Raw genomic sequence first — 20525 nt, forward strand, 5'->3', positions numbered from 1 at the left:
GGTGCCTGATTCCTGTCCGTCCCTGCGACGGTGTAACGAGCCCCTGCTCTCCCCAGCCTGGCCCCAAAAGCAGCACTCACTGTCTGAGCCCACCTCCCGGTAGGCAGGGAGCACGTGTTTCTTGCGGATCTGCTGGCGCCGGATGCGAATCTTCTGCTTGAGCTCCTGGATCTCCTTATCACTCTCCTCTTCCTCCTCCTCCAGCCGCCGGTTCATCACATTGCATTTCATCAGCTCGATGGCAGCGATCAGTGATTCAGAGATGCTGAAGTGAGCGTTTTCCTGGGAGGCAGAGGCCAAACCATTGCAAGAGAGCCGGGAAGTTGAGGTTCTCCGCAATGCAGCATTACAACATCCCCTACACCCCACAGTAGAGAACCTACCTGTAGAGAAGGCTATCTGGGATTTCCCACAGTAGAGGAAGACTTCTCTAATAGGTGCCGACTCCATGGATGCTCCAGGGTTGGAGCACCCATGGGGGGAAAAAATAGTGGATGCTGAGCACCCACCGGGAGCCCCCCTAACAGCCCCCCAGCGCCTCCGGGTGCCTCCTGCCCACCGCGATCAGCTGTTTCATGGCATGCAGGAGTCGCGAGGGGGGAGGAGCAAGGGCATGGCGCACTCGGAGGAGGGAGAGGACAGGAAGAGGTAGGGCGGGGCATTGGGGGAAGGGGTGTATTGGGGGCGGGACCTGGGGCAGAGCCAGGGGTTGAGCACCCCACAAGCACATTGGAAAGTTGGCACCTCTGACTTCACTTCCTAATGAACCCAAGGAATCCATCCCCTCCAGTCAGGCCAGAAGCCTTCTTGAGTCCATAGCCCTGTGCACATGGAGTGCCCTGTTGTAATACTTTGCCTTCACCTGGTGTTTTCTGAGTGCTTCTTACTAGGACAGAGGTTCTCAAACTGGGGGGCAGGCCCCGCTCTGGGGGCATGGAATGTATTTTGGAGGAGCGTGAGAAGCTTTAGGGGACCAAAAAAAAAAAAACCCCCCAAAACACCTTACTCTGCACATTTTACCCACAGCAACAAATAACTAGCAAAGTGGATTCCTCCAGACAGATCAGGTCCTCAGATGGTGCCATGCATTTGATTCTGGATGGCGCGATGCATTTGGACGGATTTCGGTTACGCTTGCACAGCATTATACAAGTCGCGGCTGACTGTACGTTACGACGCGGTGCGTGCATTTAATTGTGACCATCGACCTCAATCAGCTTTGCTTTTGCTCCTCTCACAGTGAATCACTGGCGCGGTTTCAATCAATGCCTCGCTGTTCGTAATGTTTACTGAGAGCTGCATGTTGATTTTTTTTTTTTAATTGGTATATGTACTGGTGTGCCGGGCGGGGGGGTAAACTATTACACACACAAAGAAGGCGGGGGCGCGATCCAATACTCTTGAGAACCACTGTGCTAGGAGACCGGCTGGATCCAGACAGGAAAGAGACAGCTCAAGATGGTCACCTATCAGACCCCACTTCAGAGTTCTTGAGGGATGATGCCAGAACTATTCTCTCTGACAACTCTGGCTCGACCCCCATAGCTCATGGGAGCGGTCTGACTGGGGACCCAAGCCCACCAACGCAGAGAGAAGCCTACTGGAGAACAAAGAGTCCTGGCTGGCTTTCAAAGGACTCTCTCGGGGGCAAAGGGAAAATCCAGATCGAGACACACTCGGACACATGAAGCTGGAGGGGTGTCTGAAGAAGCTAGGCCTGCCTGGGTCGCCATTACAGGATGGTAGGACGTTAGGGGTGACAGGTGTGTGTCGGGTATTTTTAAATCCTTTTCTCTGTCTCTCATGTTGTATTCCAACTAAGAAAAAACACTTGGTCTTAAGGAGGCTGGGGTCACTCTCATGGTCACAGGTGCCCAGCACAAAGAAAGGCAAGAGCGTGAAACCCAGCTGGGCCTTCAGGGCAGTTGGTGTATGCAGGGCCCTGTGAGCGAGTCCCAGTCTAAGAGGGGGATTCCTCCCTGGGACAGGTGAGAGGGCTAGAGGCCCATGATGGAAGCTGGGTGCACTCAGGAATGAGAAAGGGGATAGAGGTGCAGCTAGCCCTGCCACTGTGACAGCCCCAAAGTTCCACCATCTGTGGGTCACACAGCACCCAAAGAGAGCAGCTGGCTTTGGTTTTTCCCAACTCAACACTAGTTGCAGATTGTGGCTCTGCACAGTTAAACAGCAGAGGATCACATCGGCCAGGGAACATTATGGGGCTTATAGAGAGGAGCGTCACTGTTCCTTACCTGCACTCGGAGGGTAAAACGCTCTGTGATCCTTACACCTGAACCCCACCACTCCCCAACTGCCTAAGGCTGGAGCAAACAGCGGACTGACTTCAGGGAAGACAGCAGCGGAGGGAGCCCCAGCAAGCTGCGATAAGCTCACGCTGCACGGTAGCCCCGAGCTATCAACACCAAAGAGCAAACTGAAGTGTGAAAGTAGACCGGCGAGTTCTCTGCGCAGCTCTAAGGCTGGAAATGCTACGGCACTAACACTGGCTTTTCGGTAGGGCTGCTAGCCAGTGGAACCGGAGTCACTGACCCAGCAACCAAGGAACACATATCCCCCTGCATCACTCCCCTGCTATCTCCCACCTTCTCCAGGTCTGCACAGCTGCCGAAGTCCTGCTCAGACAGGTAACTGATTAGGGACTGTCCTTCCGAGGGTCTTCGGAACATCCCTTCCCCCGAACTCAGGTACTGGCCAGCATCTAGGAAAGCAAAAGAGAAGCAAATGAAGCAGGGGCATTTTGCAAACCCACAATGCTAAAGAGTCAGAGATCAGAGCAGGCACGATTCCATTACACGGCCCCAGGGAGCCCAGGGACATGGGGCACCATACTGGCCTTAACACAGGTACTGCCAGACTAGATGACGCGTGGCTGGAGCCAGTCGAGCATCCAGCCCCCGAGAGTGACCACCCTCAGAGTATTCAGAGGAAGGGGCAAGATCCCCACAGTAGGCAGATTGCGGAGGGACAGCTGATCCCAAAGTCTCATCCTAATCCCTATTAGTGAGAGATCACAGCTGCTTACCTTGGGCCACTCAACTCTCCTCCCCAGCCCCTACCAGCCGCTCTTAGATTTAGAGAGACGCAGAGATTTCAGAGCACTGGCCTCACGCACAAGACACCACGCTCGTGAGCAAATCCCCACGTGTGCACAGTCAAAAGCTGTCCCGCAAACGTACAAGGACTGAGCACCCGAACCCAGCCGTACTGGTGGTTAACCCTTTCTGCTCACCCCCTGCTCAACTCACCGTACTCCATGTAGAGGGAGCTGGGCGTGCTCACTTCGCTGCTCTGGGTGGAACCAGAGACATGACCCATCATCCTTGAGGCGTCACCCTGGGATTCTTTAAGAGAGACAAGAGCAAAGATGCTCGTCAATAGCAGAAGGGTCCATCCGGGTGATTAACCCCAGCCCCCCGGGACACAGTGGAAGGGAGCAAATGGGACATCACAAGAACATACCATAAAAAAATATAAAATAGAAAAGGAATCAAAGTGGGGAGAAAAGAGTTAAGTCAGCTGGTCTCCAGGGAGAAAGGGGGCAGAGAGCTATGCTGTATCCAGGTCAGTTCCAGGAGGGGGCAGTCCCGGGGCGAGGGACTTCAGGCAGCTAAAATGCAAATTGGCAGACCACAGGCAGCAATTACCAGCTTGGCAGGATTCATCTCCAAGAGCTGCTCCTCCCTTGGATCGGCAGCTCCTCAAGCGCGCAACAGGGCCGCCAGAGAGGGACAATGGGACAGCATGCAAGAGCCTGGGAAGTGCAGAGTTCATTTGTTCCGCCAGCTAATGCGGCAGGGGACAGGGGCAGAACTACAAAGGATGCCCTGCTCTCTTGCACCTGTGGTGGCAGGGCTGGGAAATTAACTGAGCCTGTTTGGAGCACACTGCGCCTCCCAGCCTTCAGCAGCACTCCTCTGACAGAGAGGAACCCCCAGACGGTCCTGCTGGGCCACAGGGCGAGTGCCCAGGGTAAGAGCAATGGGATCCTGGGGACTCTGCAGTCCTGGAGGATGCCTAGGACAACGTGGGGGGGTGGGGGGGAATCAGCAGAAGGAGGTGATCTCCAACTCCCTCTAGCCTCTGATTATAGCTGGGGAGAATGGAGTCTTCCATGCACATTGGAGTCCCTGACTTTGCAGTAGCCAGGGCTTAAGGACTCCGACCGCTGCACTCGGCAGAGCACGGAAGGGATGTGAAGGCGACCTACACGTGGTACACCCGCGCCCCACCCTCCGCACACACGTGACGCAATTCACGTCCTCACAGGGGCAGAGCTCTTTGAGGGATTGCCTCTAGCCAGCCTAATCAGAGGTGAACACCTGTGGGAGGCTGCAGCACCGTGAGCCAGCCCCTGGGATCGGATGGGCTGCTGCAGAGACCAAATGACTTGAGGACTGATTGATCTCAGAACAGAAGCCCTCGGCTGTCGCTGGCATGAAAATGATGACTGAACACACACAAGGGAACAGGGGAGAGCAATGGGACTGACATGTGTGATGTGGAACATGCAATAGCTCCAGGCACTGGGAACATGGAAGGGACCACTGGTGTCAACTCAACCAGCAAAGCAGCTCGCACTGCCGCACAAGCAGCTGCTGGGCAAGCTCCCCCCCATGCTGCCCGGTAAGCACACTTTAACCCCTGGTGTGAGGGAGCTCAGTCTCCAGAGACTGATCGGCGCCAGCTGGGAAGTAGCTACCAGGAACTGGGCTGAGACCAAATCATTTCCCTGAGGCCACAAAACAGCTTTCAGGTGATCACACCTGACCTGGATGGGGTTTGAACCAGTGCTCTCGGGGAAGAAGCTCCACATCTCATTGCAGATCCCGAGAACTCAGCAGACCACCCCTGCTCAAGCACAAGGTTCCAAGAACTCATCTGCCACAGAGCAAAGACCCTCCAAAAACTGGCACAGAAACAGCCTCAGGGCCTCTGCCTGGCCCAGTGCATAGAACCAATCTCCAAACCCAAGGGGGGCTGCCAGTTCTCGGAGCAGCAGCAGTGTAACTGGACGCCGACTCACCGGCGGCGCCTCCTGCTGGTCCATCTCTGGGAATTAGCTCACCAGCCTCCGGAGCGCCCTCTTCAGGCCAGTGTCTCGCCTTGCTGCTGGCTCCCGTGTCCCTCCCAGGACCCCGGTGCCCCTTTCACTGTGTGCTGCCCCCTGGCAGTACCCCACAGTTCTGGGTCCTCCCCTCCCAGGGGAACCCCCCACCCACTATCCCTACCTCTCCTCAGTCATAGGCTCCTGCCAGTCACTAGCTAGCCCCCGCGCCCTGGGGCAGACTGCAGAATGAGCCACTCATCACAGGCAAGGTTGGGTTTGGACCTGCTGCCTCTGCCTACCCGTGGCTGCCCCCTGCAACCCCCATACCTAATAGACCTTCCCAGGCCTGCAGCCTGGGGCTTTCCTAGGCCAGAGCTCCCCGGCTCCCTTGGCCTTTCCCTAGCCCTGCTCCAAACTAGGTCCTCTATTCAGGTCTCTGCAGCCAGGTCCCTCCCTCTAAGAGCTAGAGAGAGAGTGCTCTTCTGCTCCTGGCTTCCCTCGCTTTTATAAGGCCCGCTGGGTCTGTTTGGGGCGTGGCCCCCAACTGCGGCTGCTCTGCCAATCAGCCCAGCTCTTCCCCTGCCCCAGCCCTCTCCCAGGGCTGTCTTAAACCCCTCTGGGCCCAAGCTGGTGTCCACCCCGCTACAAGCAGCATCACTAAACAGCAAGCTGAGGCAGGTCTTCTGAGAGCCCACAGCAGCCAGGCACCTTAACCTGCCAGCTCCATGGAGAGCAAGTGGTGCAGCAAGCAAGGTTGGGAGGGGACAGAATCTTGCAGAGATTCCGTAGGAACAGCTGGCCCGGCCTGGTGCATCTGCCAGCACGCCCCACCTGGGACACCGTTGCAGACTGCTCGGATACTATCCTCCGTATTTCTAGCCAAGGAACTCATAGGGCTTTGTAAACATTAACGGTTCAAGCCTTCCTATGTCCCAGAAGGAATTATCCCCATTTTATGGAGGGGAAGGCGACCCGAAGCATACAGGTGAGTGGCCTGGTTTGCCGAGATACTGAGCACCTGCAACTCTGTGTAAGTCAGGTCGTAAAACAACTTTTCCTGGTTCTTGCAGCAAATCCGAGCCCAGAATAGAACCCAAGCGTCTGATCTGAGCACTACACCACAGCTGTAAGCCGAGTGCTTGGTACTGAGAGCACCACGTCCCCGGGAAATGCTGCTCCCAGCTCGGCTAATTCGATATCCTTCCACTGGGCGCTATTCAGCAGTATGGGCCATCCCTCCTTACCTCTTAGCCCCGCACAAGGGGTACGATCTAGCCTGGTTTCCAAAGCGAAGGGGAGAGGATGGGAGCCAATCCAGGGGCTTATCGGAAAACGCCACACAGTGCCATGCAGGGAAGCCAGGGGCAATTCCTGGTCCAGCATGTTGTTGGCCCCAAACCAAGCAGGGATCCTCATTTAGGTCTCATGCATAAACCTGGGGCTCCCTCAAAGCGACTCAGAGAAGGAGAGGGGAAGGAGCCATCAGCGACTCGGGGAAGGAGAGGCTTTTCTAAGTTGACACCAATGTGATAATGGAAATCCTGAACTCAATGCAATGATCACTGATGAGGGGGTGTCTACTGGCTCCCAAACCTGCCACTGGATCTTCTATTATAATGGTGATATCCCTGAGGCCTCCTGGGCAGACAGCGAGGAGGAGGAAGAGGAGAGCATTACAGAAGGAAGAGAAAACACAGAGAGAGAGAGACTGGTTACTCACCAAGACAGGAGCCCCATTTTCTACCTGAAGGCAGCACCTCAGCCCTGAAGGGGCATCCCCTTGGGAACCAGCCTGGCCTCCCAGTACCCACCCACAGAGGCCCCAAAAGGCCCAGCACTCACCCACACAATGGGGAGCTGTTCAGGGAACGCATGCACCCAGTCTATTCTCCCAGTTGAACCAGACGAGGGTTCTACCGTTACAACACAGGGCTGTCCCTGCATTCGGGGACCCGGTCCCCAGCCAGGCCCTATTTGTAGTCCGGATGAGACCCTGGAGAGAAGGTTCAGGGAGTCCCTCTGGGAGCGGCTAGGCTAGCACCATAGTCTTAGCTAGGCAGAGAGAGATGGGTAAGCCAACACCTTCTGCCAGCTGACCAAGGGAAGTGAAGCTAGACACCAAGACAGGCTGGACGTTCAGGGCTGGGTCCCAGAGCTCTGCTGGGGGAGGTAGGAGGCTTCCCACTCCGCCTCTGGGAGTGCAGAGAGCTCTCTGTGCAATGGATAAGCCAAAGGGCAGAGGCCGGACTTCCCCAGCTAGCTGCACATGCAATCCCTCCTTGCCTATTCCAGGCATCGCCCAAGGCCAGTCCAGCAGCTAACTTCAGATCCCCAGGCTCCACTGGAAGAGAACATTGCAAGGCCTTTAATTAGCTCGTTCCCTTCCTCCTCGCCCAGTGCTCATATCACCCCCTAACGGTGCACAACACCGATGGTGATGCCCACTGAACTCTCACCCCAAGATCAACGTCCCACCCACCGAATCCCTTCCTAAACGCCGCCCCACCATTACCAGGAGTTTTCCCAGAGGCCACGTTGGTATCGGAGTGCGAGCGTGCATGGCTTCTCTTGAGGATCCCCTGGGGGGTTGATGTCTGCCCCTCTGAAAAGCTGGACCTGCGCAAGCGGCTCATCCCCCTGCTGCCGCTGCTCGCACCCTGGTCCTCCAAGGAGGAGATGGACTCCGGCTTCTGGGAGCTGCTGGATGAGAACAGGTTGGAGCTGCTGCTCTTGCTGCTGTTGGTGGCGTTAGTGCTGGTGCTGCTCTGGCTGCCACAGGCCCGGCCCTGTCGCCCCAGGTTCCCAATAGCCAGATACTCCGGCCCATCGTTGGCGTCGCTCTGGGCGTCGTCCTGGCTACCCGCCCAGGGGTCCTCGCTCTGGCTGGTCATGGTGCTGGTGCTCATCTCGCTGACCGAAGAGGAGTCGTCTCTGGGGGAGGTAACACTGAGCCGGGGGAGGCCAGGTGGGCCCTGAGGGGACCTGTCCTCAGGCAGCAAGAGGGATACGTTGTACAGGGCATTTTCCAGAGGCGGGCTCGTGCTGCTGCACACGGAGGAGCTTGCTGGTCTCCTGTCTAGACAGAGGCAGGAGGGAGAAGTCACACACAAGTGCACCACAGCCCAGATGAGGGCAACGAGCACATGGCTCAACACACTAACACACCCAGCGCAGGAAGGCCCGATCAAGGGATCGCTGGTTTTATTAAAAATCCCTTCCTCCCCACCACTCCCATTGGTCTCCCAGGCATGTGTTGGAAGCTGAAAACCAAGGCCCATGTCCTCACTGAAGCTTAATTTCCATCCACTGCACTGGGGTGTTATTGCAGGGTTGCTCAGGAAGGCTGGGACACACAGGAACGCTGGTTTACTGTTGTTGGTTGGTGCAGGAGGGCCAGGCACAAAACCTACCATTTATTGTGTGGTACTTTTGGGAAGTCCTGGCATGCATATGCACACCCTGGTGTGTTATTGTCAATTGCTTGGACAGGCAGGGCTCTGCGTGGCCACAGGAGCGTAACTTATCATTAATAAATTAATCTATTAAAACACTAGAATATAAGAGACTAATTCCTGCTAGGTAACAGGTTAAAAAAAACAAAAAAAAAAAACAGCTTAAGATTTAAAGTTGAAATACAAGAAACCTATGGACTAAGGCCTGTCAGATATTTAGCTTAGCCAAATTAGGCTTTACGATAAATTAGCCATATTATAAAGATACATTAGCATAAGTAAGTTAATAATAAATGTGCTGAGCTTGTGTCTATGTTTGTATGCTGAGGTTCTGAATAATAACTGCTGAGTTTGGATGATCCCGACTAGAAGAGATCAGTAGACACCACGAGATGACCCTTGGTAGCCAAAGTGAACTGTTAGAGATTTCCTTAAGATAACTGCATGTTATTATGGTGATAAGGGGACATAAATGTTACTAAGTTGAAAGAGGAACTACCCAAGTGGCCTATCACGTGACAAGTCCCCCAGTATTATCAGGGTGACAGCCCCAAAGATGGACATAAGGGGTTTTAACCCTCATGCATATTAATAAGTTTTGGTGGGCATATGCACAACTTCTTATCAGTATAAGCTGGCAGATGGCTGGAGGTCAGTTTCCTGACCCTCCACAGGAGCCGGACACTCCACCATTCTTCAGGCTTCCAGAAGGAGACGCGACTGTTATCGGGAATGTAGGGGCTGGACGTGGTTTTCACTAACCATTGCAATCTATGCACAGTTATGTTAATTGGGTTGTTCTATCTGAGAGATCCTTGTTCCCTCCATGCTTCTCAGATCTCCAACAATGATGCAACCCCACCTGGTGGTGTTAGCCCTAATGTTTCAAATGCTGGAGGAGCCATGGAGCTCCGACTTTTGTCTAACACTAGAGTTTAAAAGGGGTTATCAATATTAGTCAATCCCATAACCAATCAACACTACAGTAGGATTGCTCAGGAAGCCCGAGTGACACGCACATGTTATTACAGGACTGCAGGGCCTGGCTTTTGAGAAAAGATCAATCCTGAACTATGCACTCTGCAAACAGACCCTGTATAAAAGAGAGTGGGTCACATTCTGAGCTTCCCACGTGCAGCAGGAACACAGAACCCCCACTCCTATTACCTGACATGCTGGTGGAGGCTGGTTGGTGCAGATTGGAGAAGGATCCGAAGTACCTGTGTTGTGTATAGTCCATAGAAGGGATACACACAGAACCAGGTAGGGCTGTCAGGCTTTGACTCTTCGTCACAGGCAATGGGGCCTCACTCCTTCTGAGAAACTGAACAGATGCAGCACTGTTAATAAACCAGAGCTACAGTGTTAAGTGACAAAGGGAAGTGGACTCAGAGCCCTGAAAGCCGCAACTGTTGAGTCAAAGAGGAATCAACGAGGAGTGCCCAGCATGAGTGCCTGTTACTAAACGGGGAGGACAGCTGCAGCTCTGGTGTCAGGTGGGATGCTGCCAGCTCTCTACGATAGGGTGAAAAAGCCATAGTAAAACAGGGAACCAGCCCATTGTTCTCAATTAAGCAGCAGGCTCCCATGTGGAAACTACCAGGCTCTCAGTGTGATGATCCAGGGCCAGCGGAGGGACCTGACGCACACACAGCCATCAATCCTGCTGTGCCATCCAGCAGAGAGAACACAGCCACAGTTTAATAAACAGTCACCAGGACTTCTCATCTGGAGACCTCAAAGCTCTCTGCAGAGAACACGGGGGGGGGGGGGGGGGGTAGGGGGGAAGACGACCTGTTCACCCTGTTGTACAGATGGGGAAACTAGCAAAGGGGTGAAGTGACCAGCACAAGGCCATAAAGGAAGTCAGTGGCAGCAGAGGCACAAATAAAACCCAGCTCTCCTGGCTCCGGAACGCTTCTTCTCCCCAACAGGCTGTATACATCAGTCCATTGGTGTCCTCCCAGTGGCAGTCCTGGTTCCTGTTACTATGCCCCGATTTGAACATGTAACACACATCACATTCCACCTGTAATCCCTAGGAAACCCACACACCTAGAACTTCAAGGCTCTTTTCAGAGGAATGACTGGTTCCTACCACCCCCCACTAAAATGTGGCTCTTGGAAGCCAATCAAAACAGGACATGGCCCAGTGCGTGCCCTGAATGTCCAACTCCATTAAACAAAGACAGCCCCATGCCCACTGCAGCCCATCTTTAACATCACACAGGCATCATTGGCAGAGAAGCCAGCTCCTAATCAGCTGTTTCCCATTTCTCTTCTCGCCCCTTCTGCGAAGAACCCTAGCCAAGGAGTAAAAGCCTCCTCCAAGGGGCTGCGTGCGCTCTGCGTGAGACACTATGCGAGGGAGTCACCGTTCACCAAGGAGAGACGACACAAAGCAGGGGCTCTTCTCACCATGGACGTGTCAATCTGAGCCAGAAGTCTGGGGTTGTTCTGTTCCACAGCCTCCAGGCACTGTAACATGGCTGTGACGTGGGCGTCACTGAGCAGGAAGGCAGCGTCTGGAAGGAAGTGGCAGCTGAAGGTTGGTCACGCTGGTGAGATTCATGGCACCCCGCTGCTGCCCTTGGCAGACAGGGATTTGTGGTGTGATGCAAAGGGGACTATGCAATTATTTAATACATGACACTGGAGACAACCTCCCAGTCCCTCCCTGAGCCAGAGCCTTGGCCAGCTCCATTGCGGCAAGACAGAACAACTGCAGAACAGTCTCTCTGCTGCCATGCTAGCTAGGATAAGATGACAATCATCTGGGCATAATCATTTGGGATCAGGAAGATCATGGGCCCACCTCATGGCCACGGCTGTCCTAGTATCTATTATCAACAGGCAAGGGATTCTCTCACATGGCTGAACAAGAAGTAGGCAGGGCTGGGCACTGCCGGGTCAGTCAGGTTCTCAGAGAGTACCTGGAAAGTGCTGTAAGCCGGCCGAAGTCCATGGAAAAAGGGCCAGTGGCGGACAGAAAGCCCACTGATATCCATTGGAAAGGTGTCAGCGACTAAGCTGGTACCCAGAGCTCAGGGTCAGAGTCCCTGGAAAAGGCCGCAGATCCAGTGGCCAATCCTGAACTGGGATCTTCCTGTTTGAGGCTATTGTTATGCCAAAGCCTTTTGGTTCCTTTCTTTGAATTAGAGCTGGTGGGAAACAGTTTTCCTGTCCTGCCAGAATTTATCATTTAAAACCATTTTCCCCTCTCAAATTGGGATGAAAAGTCAAAAAGTCTCCAATTTTTGCAAACCAAAAATCTGAAAAAAATGTGGATCAGGTCACACCGTTCCATTTTCTACCTTTATTTTAAAACACGTCCCCCCCGCAAATAAAAGTTAAAATTCTAAACAAGTCATTTTGAGTCAAAAATGAAATTTTTTGTTTAGAAAATGTCAAAATGGGATCCTGACAATTCTGACCAATGCTTGAAATGGGCAACTCACCGAAACTGACCCTTTCCCGTGAAGAGTTTGGGTTCTGATGCATCGGTATTTTCCAACAAAAAAGCTTTCCATCAAATACTTCCCAGCCAGCTCTAATTTCAACCTAGACAGACACAGGGCGGCTCAGGAACAAAACCAGACCTTGTATCCCTGCTGCCCCCACCTGCTTAGAGGCGGGACCTGGCATTGGACATTGCCAGAAACAGGCTCCTAGACTGCAAGGACCACTGGACAGATCCCAAGCAGTGCTATAAGGAACCTTAATCCACCCTCGAATTACACGTTATGGAATCCCTCACATCCTGGCATCCTCTGGGCTACAGAATTTCCTACCCTCCCCCATCCCAGCATTCTATGTGCTACCGAAGCCTGTGTCCCTGGCTGGAGAGAAGGGCATGCCTAGATATTCTCATGGGGGGAAGGAGATTGTCTCCACGGTGCTGTTTACCTGTGTAGAATTTCCTGATGTACTGTCTGTTCTCAAGCAGCGGTTTCAGCTGTGCGGAGAGGCAGTGGAACTGCAGACTGTGCTGTAGCCACAGCTCTGCTATGGCTCGACGACTTACACCATCTGCGTTTGGCTGGCCATTCTCATGCAGGCTGATGAACTGGAAATGGACACCACACACAAGTCAAGTCAGACAGAGACTAGTGGGCTCACGAGAGCAATGCACCGGTGTCTGCTAAACCTGGAAAGCCAATCTTAGGTTCAGTAGCGGACACTGGGCCATCCAGCAACTTCCTATCACCAGGCATTGACTGACGGCATTCAGTTGTCTTGCAGCAGCACTGTAACCATCCACTCTTGACAGACGGGGGGAGCTATTGACCAAGCCAGCACATTTACAAGGGAAACAGCTGCACTGGGAGGGAATTGCGCAACAAAGGTCAATAAAAACATAAGAACAGCCAGGCTGGGTCAGACCAATGGTTCATCTAGCCCAGTGTCCTGTTTTCCAACAGTGGCCACTGCCAGGGGCTCCATTCAGAGGGAATGAACAGAACAGGCAATCGAGTGATCCATCTCGTCATCCACTCCCAGCTTCTGGCCAACAGAGGCTAGGGACACTCAGAGCATGTTGTTCCATCCCTGCCCATCCTGGCTAACAAACATTGAAGGACCTTTCCTCCATGAATTTATCTAATCATTTTTTGAATGCAGTTATACTTTTGGCCTTCACAACATCCCCTGGTGATGAGTTCCACAGGCTGACTGGGCCTTGCGTGAAGAAGTGCTTCCTTTTGTTTGTTTTTAACCTGCTACCTGTTAAATTTCATTGGGTGCCCCCTAGTTCTTGTGTTATGAGGGGTAAATAACACTTCCTTGTTTACTTTCTCCACACCAGTCAACATTTTATAGACCTCTCTCATAGCCCCTCTTCGTTGTCTCTTTGCCAAGCTGAAAAGTCCCAGTCTTTTTAATCTCTCCTCATACGGAAGCTGTTCCACACCCCTCATAGTTTTTGTTGCCCTTCTCTGGATCTTTTCCAATTCCAATACATCTTTTTTGAGACAGGACAACTAGATCTGCTCGCAGTATTCAAGATGTGAGTATACCATGGATTTATACAAAGGCATTATGACATATTCTGTCTTCCTATCTGTCCCTTTCCTAATGGTTCCTAACATTCTATTAGCTTTTTTGACTGCTGCTGCACACTGAGCGGATGTTTTCAGAGAACTCCAAGATCCCTTTGTTGAATGGTAAAAACTAATTTATACCATATATATATATATATATATATATATATAAAATTGGAATTATGTTTTCCAATGTGCATTACATTGCATTTTCAACACTGAATTTCATCTGCCATTTTGTTGCCCAGTCACCCAGTCTTTTGAGATCCCTTTGTAACTCTTTGTAGTCTGCTTTGAACGTAACTAGCTTGAGTAATTTTGTATCGTCTGCAAATTTTGCCACCTCACTGTTTACCCCTTTTTCCAGATCATTTATGAATATGTTGAATAGGACTGGTCCCAGTACCAACCCCTGGGGGACACCACTCTTTAACCCTCTCTATTCTGAAAATTGACCATTTATTCCTACCCTTTGTTTCCTGTCTTTTACCAGTTACTGATCCATGACAGTTCCTTCTCTCTTATCCCATGACTGCTTACTTTGCTAAAGAGCATGTCAAAGGCTTTCTGAAAGTCTAAGTACACTACACCCATTGGATCATCCATGTCCATGTTTGTTGACCCCCACAAAAATTCAAATAGCTTGGTGAGACATGATTTAACTTTACAAAAGCCATGTTGACTCTTCCCCCAACAAAGCATGTTCATCTATATGTCTGATTATTCTTTTCTTAGTTTCAACCAATTTCCCTGGTGCTGAAGTTAAGCTCGGACCACCTCTGGAGCCTTTTTTAAAAATTGGTGCCACATTAGCTCTCCTCCAGTCATCTGGTACAAAAGCTGATTTAAATGATAGGTTACATACCATAGTTAGTAGTTCTGCAATTTCATATTTGAGTTCCTTCAGAACTCTTGGGTGAATACCATCTGGCCCTGATGACTTATTACTGTTTGTTCCAAAACTTCCTCTATTGACAGTTCCTCAGATTTGTTACCTAAAAAGAATGGCTCAGGTGTGGGAATCTCCCTCACATCCTCTGCAGTGAAGACTGATGCAAAGAATTTGTTTAGTTTCTTTGCAATGGGCTTGTCTTCCTTGAATGCACCGTTAGCATCTCTGCTCTCCAGGGGCCTCACTGATTGTTTAAAGAAAAGGAGTACTTGTGGCACCTTAGAGACTAACCAATTTATTTGAGCATAAACTGATTGTTTAGCAGGCTTTCTGCTTCTGATGTACTTAAAAAAAATGTTTGCTGTTAGTTTTTGGGTCTTTGGCTAGTTGCTCTTCAAATTCTTTTTTGGCCGGCCTCATTATACTTTTACACTTGACTGTCCAGAGTTTAAGCCCCATCTTTGACTTGTTCTGAGGCCTAGTCTTGCCACTTAACAACAACATCATCAGAACTGACGAAGCATTCCTGATCTGAACCACGGTACGGTCCGATTGCTGTAGTCCCTGCCCTCCTAGTGCTTATCCCCATCTCTCAGCGTGTTTGGTCCCAGCTGAGGCCACATGCTCTTTGGAGAAAGGACATGGTCCTTTGTCTATCAAGAGCTATGCAGATGAGCCCTGCCATACATGTGACCTCAAAGCATGTGACACTGTTCTGGGTTATGTATGAAGAATTTAGGACAAAGCAGGGGCAATTCGTGCCAGCTGTGGTGGCAGTTAGTGAAGGAGCTGCAGGAATGAGAGACCAAAAACCTGTTTCTCATAGACAAGTCATCCGTGGTCTTGAATTGAACTCTGTCAAGCCTTCTGGGATGCAGCTTGTACAGAATACGAGGCTGCATACTTTTGATCATCCCCCTTAGTTTAAGGGGCACTGAGTTCACTCACAAATTAAACATGATAGAGGGATTATAACAAAACGTCTCCTCCCTCAATCTGTCAAACCAAGACAAGAGGATCACTCCAAGGAAGCGAACTCCACTGCCAGGGTGTCCCAGCTGCTCCACGGCAGGCAAACCGCAGCCTAACACTTCAGTCACTCAGTTCATCGTGAGAATCAAACTGTGCAACTTAGTCACTCTTTGCTGGCCAGGGAAAGCAACAGCCTTGAGATCTCCGAGCCAGCCCTGTCCTCCAATCCCAAACACGCCAGAACTCACCTTCTCCACGTGATGAGCAGAGTGCGGGCTCAGCCAGCGGATGTCTTTCACAAACTGCCAGTAATCTGTCTGCCTGCAGTACACCTGCCCGGAAAACGCACAGTTAGACTCCGCCTGATAAACCCCGCCACAATGACGACAGGTGCTGAGAGACCAGCACAGTTCATGCGACCTTCGGCAGCCTCTCGTGAGGTCGCCGCACCGCTCAGCTGACAGCACGAGTCACTCACAGGCATTGACGTGGGTGAGAGAGAAGAAGGGTGTCCTAGGGGTTGCAGCATTAGGGACTTGGGAGACCTGGATTCAATTCCCGGCCCTGTCACAGGCTTCCTGAGTGACCTTGGGCAAGTCTCTCTGTGCCTCCGTTCCCCATCTGTGACATGGGGATAATAGCCCTGCCCTGCCTCGCCTCACAGGTAGGTGGGGTGCATAAACTCATTGCTTGTGAGGTTCTCAGCTACTTCCATGATGCGAGCGACAGAAGTAACTTATACACACACACACACACACACACACACATATGGAGGGGAGGGATAATAGACACACATACCTTATCTAATTAACCCTTTCCTAACACATGCAGGACGTGAACGAGTCAGCCATGCCAGTAGGACACCCATTGCTTTCGGTGCCAGCACATTCCACCGAACGACTGTGAACTGCAGAGTAACTTCGTATTTCCCACCCCGGAGTGCAATAATCTGCTGTAGGAGACACAGGGCAGGAGATAAGCAGTGGGACCTGGGATCTGCATGACCCTAGAGCCAGCTCTCAGGCCCCACTGCAAACATGAGTGGTGAGCAGCTTATTGAACTACCCCTCTGCCTGCTCTTGCAGCAAACCATTCCTCACGCAGCTGGCCGCAGGAGCGACACTCAGGCACAGGGCTGCAGGAGCAGCGCCCTGGTACTGTCCTGTCTGGGTCTCATCTTGCTACACAGCCCACCGGGGCCCCTCAAGAACCAGCAGTAGATGTCCCCTGGCACTCAGCAGCCCGGAGCCTTTTTGCAAACAGGCACAGGGAGCAACAAAACAAGAGGGGGCGGGGGGGGGGGAAGGGGAAGTAAAAAGAGAGGAAGCATATGGAGAGGAAAAAAGGCAAAGCATAGCAATTGCATGGGGTCTGGTGTGAAAGGGAGAGGGTTATTCATTAATCTACTGCCAGGGGGCCCAACAAAAGGAGGCGGCTGGGAACTAGCACCTGGACCGCTGCTCACAACCCAGGTGCCAAACACTCTGCCAGACGCACCTCCTGCCCTGCCAGATGGACAAGGAACGGCCCAGCTGTCCTCCGAGTTCCAGCGGGCAGAAGAGTGCAGGAGGAAAGCAGCTGGAGGAGAGGACTGGCAGTGAAGAGATCCCACCTATTTGCAGGCTGGGCTGGCAGCCTGGGCATATTTGACCCTTAGCACATCGAGGGCGAAACAAAGCGCAATCCAAGCTGGGAGGGCAGAGTCGTTCAGAGTCCAGCAAAGCAAAGCAGGAGGGAGGAAATTTTGCCCGGCCACGCCAAGGGGGCTCATTGCAAAGTAACAACCTTGTTAGCTCCATTCAGCACCAAGGTGACGCCACACCAAAGTAATGGGGAGCGGATCACCATTCTGCCTGTTGGGAAGGCAGTGCAGGTTATAGGCTGCAGCATGAGGAAGGTGAGGCAGTGCGGGGAACGTTCCAAATAAATCCTCCTCTCTACACCAGCCCCAGGGTGACAGAGTGCACAAGGCAGAAAGATTCAGGCGTGAAATCAGAACTTTCTCCCCCTTACCTCTGCCTGGTTACTTCATGGCCACCATCACCACCTGCTTCGTGCTTCTGTGCTCTACTGCGCAACCCAGGGGAAAGGGCTAATTTTAAGGCTGAGACCTGTGTCTTAAAGGGACAGTGTCCCATCTCCTTGCAACAGGGCCATGGTTAATTTAAGGGGTGAGCTTTCATGACAGGAAGGAGGGAAATGAGGACCCTGGCTCTTCTGGATTAAAGTGGAACTCTACTCCCCTACACCAGCCCTGGGAACATAATTGTGCGACTGAATCAGAATTATTCCCCACAAGCTCAAGGAGAGTACAACACTCTTGTAAGGTCCCAACCGAAGAGAGCTAGTGGGCTTGGTTGCTCAGAGGCAGAGGGAAATGTTCCCCAAATTCCAGCTGCTTTCAAGGTAAAGCAAATCTGGGAACGGGGACATTTGAATGCTGTTTGCAGTGTTAAGCTGCATGCTTGCCTCTCTTCACTTGTTCTCTTGAAATTTTTGCCAAGTTCAACATTGCACAAGCCGCTGTTATCAGTATTCTCTTTCTTAACAGCAGCATGGGAAGAACTTTCTGACCAGACAGCAGTGCAAAAGGAGTCTAACTTCAGGGAGGGACAGAGGCCAACACAAAAACATCCTGGCAAACAAAGCAGCAGAGATTGTGTGTCTTCTAACATTGCAAGCCATCAATGGGCTCTCCTGCACTGCTAAGCAGCTAGGAAGCAGGCTTGAAATTTAATGCAGCATGCTGCTAGGATGGCATATTTCGTTTGCTCTCAGTTGAGGTCTGTCTCCGCTTTCTTTGGAGAGGTTATCCCGTTTTATTAGTTACGCTTCTTGTTAAAGATCAGTTGCAAAGGAAATATTTTTTGTTTATGCCATGTGCTACTGCTTTAGGAGAGGTATAAAAGTGGCCTCGGTATTCCCTCCCACCCACAACAACATGTTTTATCTTAGAAATATCAAAAACATCAATTGTTTTCTTCCCTGAGTTTTGGGCTTTTTTTTTTTTTTTTTTTTGAAAACTAGACTATTAGGTTTCAGAGTAGCAGCCATGTTAGTCTGTATCCGCAAAAAGAACAAGAGGATTTGTGGCACCTTTGAGATTAACCAATTTATTTGAGCATAAGCTTTCGTGAGCTACAGCTCACTTCATCGGATGCATTCAGTGGAAAATACAGTGGGGAGATTATATACACAGAGAACATGAAACAGTGGGTGTTCACTCTAACTAGAGTGATCAGGAAAAATGAGCTATTACCAGTAGGAGAGCGGGAGGGGGTGGGGGAAACTTTTGTAGTGATAATCAAGGTGGGCCATTTCTAGCAGTGAACAAGAACGCCGGTGGGGGGAGGGGGATAAACAAGGGGAAATAGTTTTACTTTGTGTAATGACCCATCCACTCCCAGTCTCTATTCAAGCCTAAGTTAATTGTATCCAGTTTGCAAATTCATTCTAGCAGTCTCTTGCTGGAGTCTGTTTTTGAAGTTTTGTTGAATAATTGCCACTTTTAGGTCTGTAATCGAGTGACCAAAGAGATTGAAGCGTTCTCCAACTGGTTTTTGAATGTTGTAATTCTTGACGTCTGATTTGTGTCCATTTATTCTTTTACGTAGAGACTGTCCAGTTTGACCAATGTACATGGCAGAGGGGCATTGCTGGCCCATGATGGCATATATCACATTGGTAGATGTGCAGGTGAACGAGCCTCTGATAGTGTGGCTGATGTGATTAGGCCCTATGATGGCGTCCCCTGAATAGAGATGTGGACACAGTTGGCAACGGGCTTTGTTGCAAGGATAGGTTCCTGGGTCAGTGGTTCTGTTGTGTGGTTGCTGGTGAGTATTCATCTTCTGGACCCATGGAAAAGAAGCCCAACCAAGAAAATAACAGAACCCCACTAGCCATCACCTTCAGCCCCGAACTAAAACCTCTCCAGCGCATCATCAAGAATCTACAACCTATCCTGAAGGACAACCCTTCACTCTCACAGATCTTGGGAGACAGGCTTGAATAAAGACTGGGAGTGGATGTGTCATTACACAAAGTAAAACTATTTCCCCTTGTTTATTTCCCCTCCTCCTGCTCTTGTAAACTGCTGGAAATGGCCCACCTTGATTATCACTACAAAAGGTCCCCCGCCACCGTCCCCACCGCCTGCTGGTAATAGCTCACTTTTCCTGATCACTCTCCTTACAGTGTGTATGGTGACACACATTGTTTCACGTTCTCTGTGTATATAAAATCTCCCCACTATATTTTCCACTGCATGCATCCAATGAAGTGAGCTGTAGCTCACGAAAGCTTATGCTCTTATAAATTTGTTAGTCTCTAAGGTGCCACAAGTACTCCTTTTCTTTTTTTAGAGTATTAGGGTGAGAGTTCTCAGCCCTGGAGACGGAGTTTTTATTTTATATACAATAAAAATATATAACCCCCAGGGCTGAAAAAACTCCCACCCTAGTTCTCCAGTGTGCATGTGTGTAGATATAATTTATTTTCAACTGGAAGCCAGTAGGTAGGGTCACTGTTGAATCATTCCCAAAAAGTGCTTCTCCCCTGGTGTGTCAGGAGTCTGAATGAAACAAGTGTGACCAGAAAACAATGTGGAAGAGTCAGATTCAATACCCCCTCCCCAGCTACTATCCATTCAGTCTCTTGTGATGTCGCAATCCCAATTTCTCAAAGGAAAGTCAAGACCTGTTACTTCTAATAACAAAAAACAAATGGGAAAAGAACCTTCTTCGTATGTAATAAAAGCACCAAAAAAAAAGGGGGGGGGGCGGCACTTGCTCTTGCTAAGTAGATCCAACATCTAAACTGCTCACAGATCCTTGGGCATGAACAACCCCCAGTGCACTGAAAGCATTCAGTTATTCCAACTGTGTAATCAATGAATAACAGGGTCTGTCTGAAGTGTGTTTCCTTAAAACAAGTACTGTGCATCTAGCACAAATCAAGAGCCAGCAGGTTATTTCGAGGTTTGCTGATCACCCACCCAAGTTCATTTGCACCTGTGCCAACAGCAGGCAAATATTCAAGAAGAAACTACTGCACGGTGGAAATGGTAATCAGAGGGGTAGACAGTCTCAGGGCTCTGTCTG

At 51.0% G+C, this 20525-nt stretch overlaps 1 protein-coding gene across 4 annotated transcripts in view; it reads right to left on the minus strand.

Annotated features, from left to right (window-relative positions):
* The window catches only part of RUBCN (rubicon autophagy regulator), a 95638-nt gene that overhangs the window by 53678 nt on the left and 21435 nt on the right, over positions 1-20525 (minus strand). For 3 of the 4 annotated variants that reach the window (XM_077826464.1, XM_077826463.1, XM_077826462.1), the window contains exons 3-10: positions 15672-15755; positions 12427-12586; positions 10939-11045; positions 9688-9844; positions 7581-8144; positions 3267-3362; positions 2604-2719; positions 81-282 (exon numbers count right to left, since the gene is read on the minus strand). In XM_077826464.1, the coding sequence (XP_077682590.1) occupies positions 81-282; positions 2604-2719; positions 3267-3362; positions 7581-8144; positions 9688-9844; positions 10939-11045; positions 12427-12586; positions 15672-15755 (1486 nt within the window). Of the gene's footprint in view, positions 1-80; positions 283-2603; positions 2720-3266; positions 3363-7580; positions 8145-9687; positions 9845-10938; positions 11046-11978; positions 12072-12426; positions 12587-15671; positions 15756-20525 lie in introns of those variants that run through there. The other variant, XM_077826465.1, reaches the window with a different exon arrangement.

Source organism: Eretmochelys imbricata, chromosome 9 (genome assembly GCF_965152235.1).
Source record: "Eretmochelys imbricata isolate rEreImb1 chromosome 9, rEreImb1.hap1, whole genome shotgun sequence".
Taxonomy (NCBI): Eukaryota; Metazoa; Chordata; order Testudines; family Cheloniidae; genus Eretmochelys; species Eretmochelys imbricata.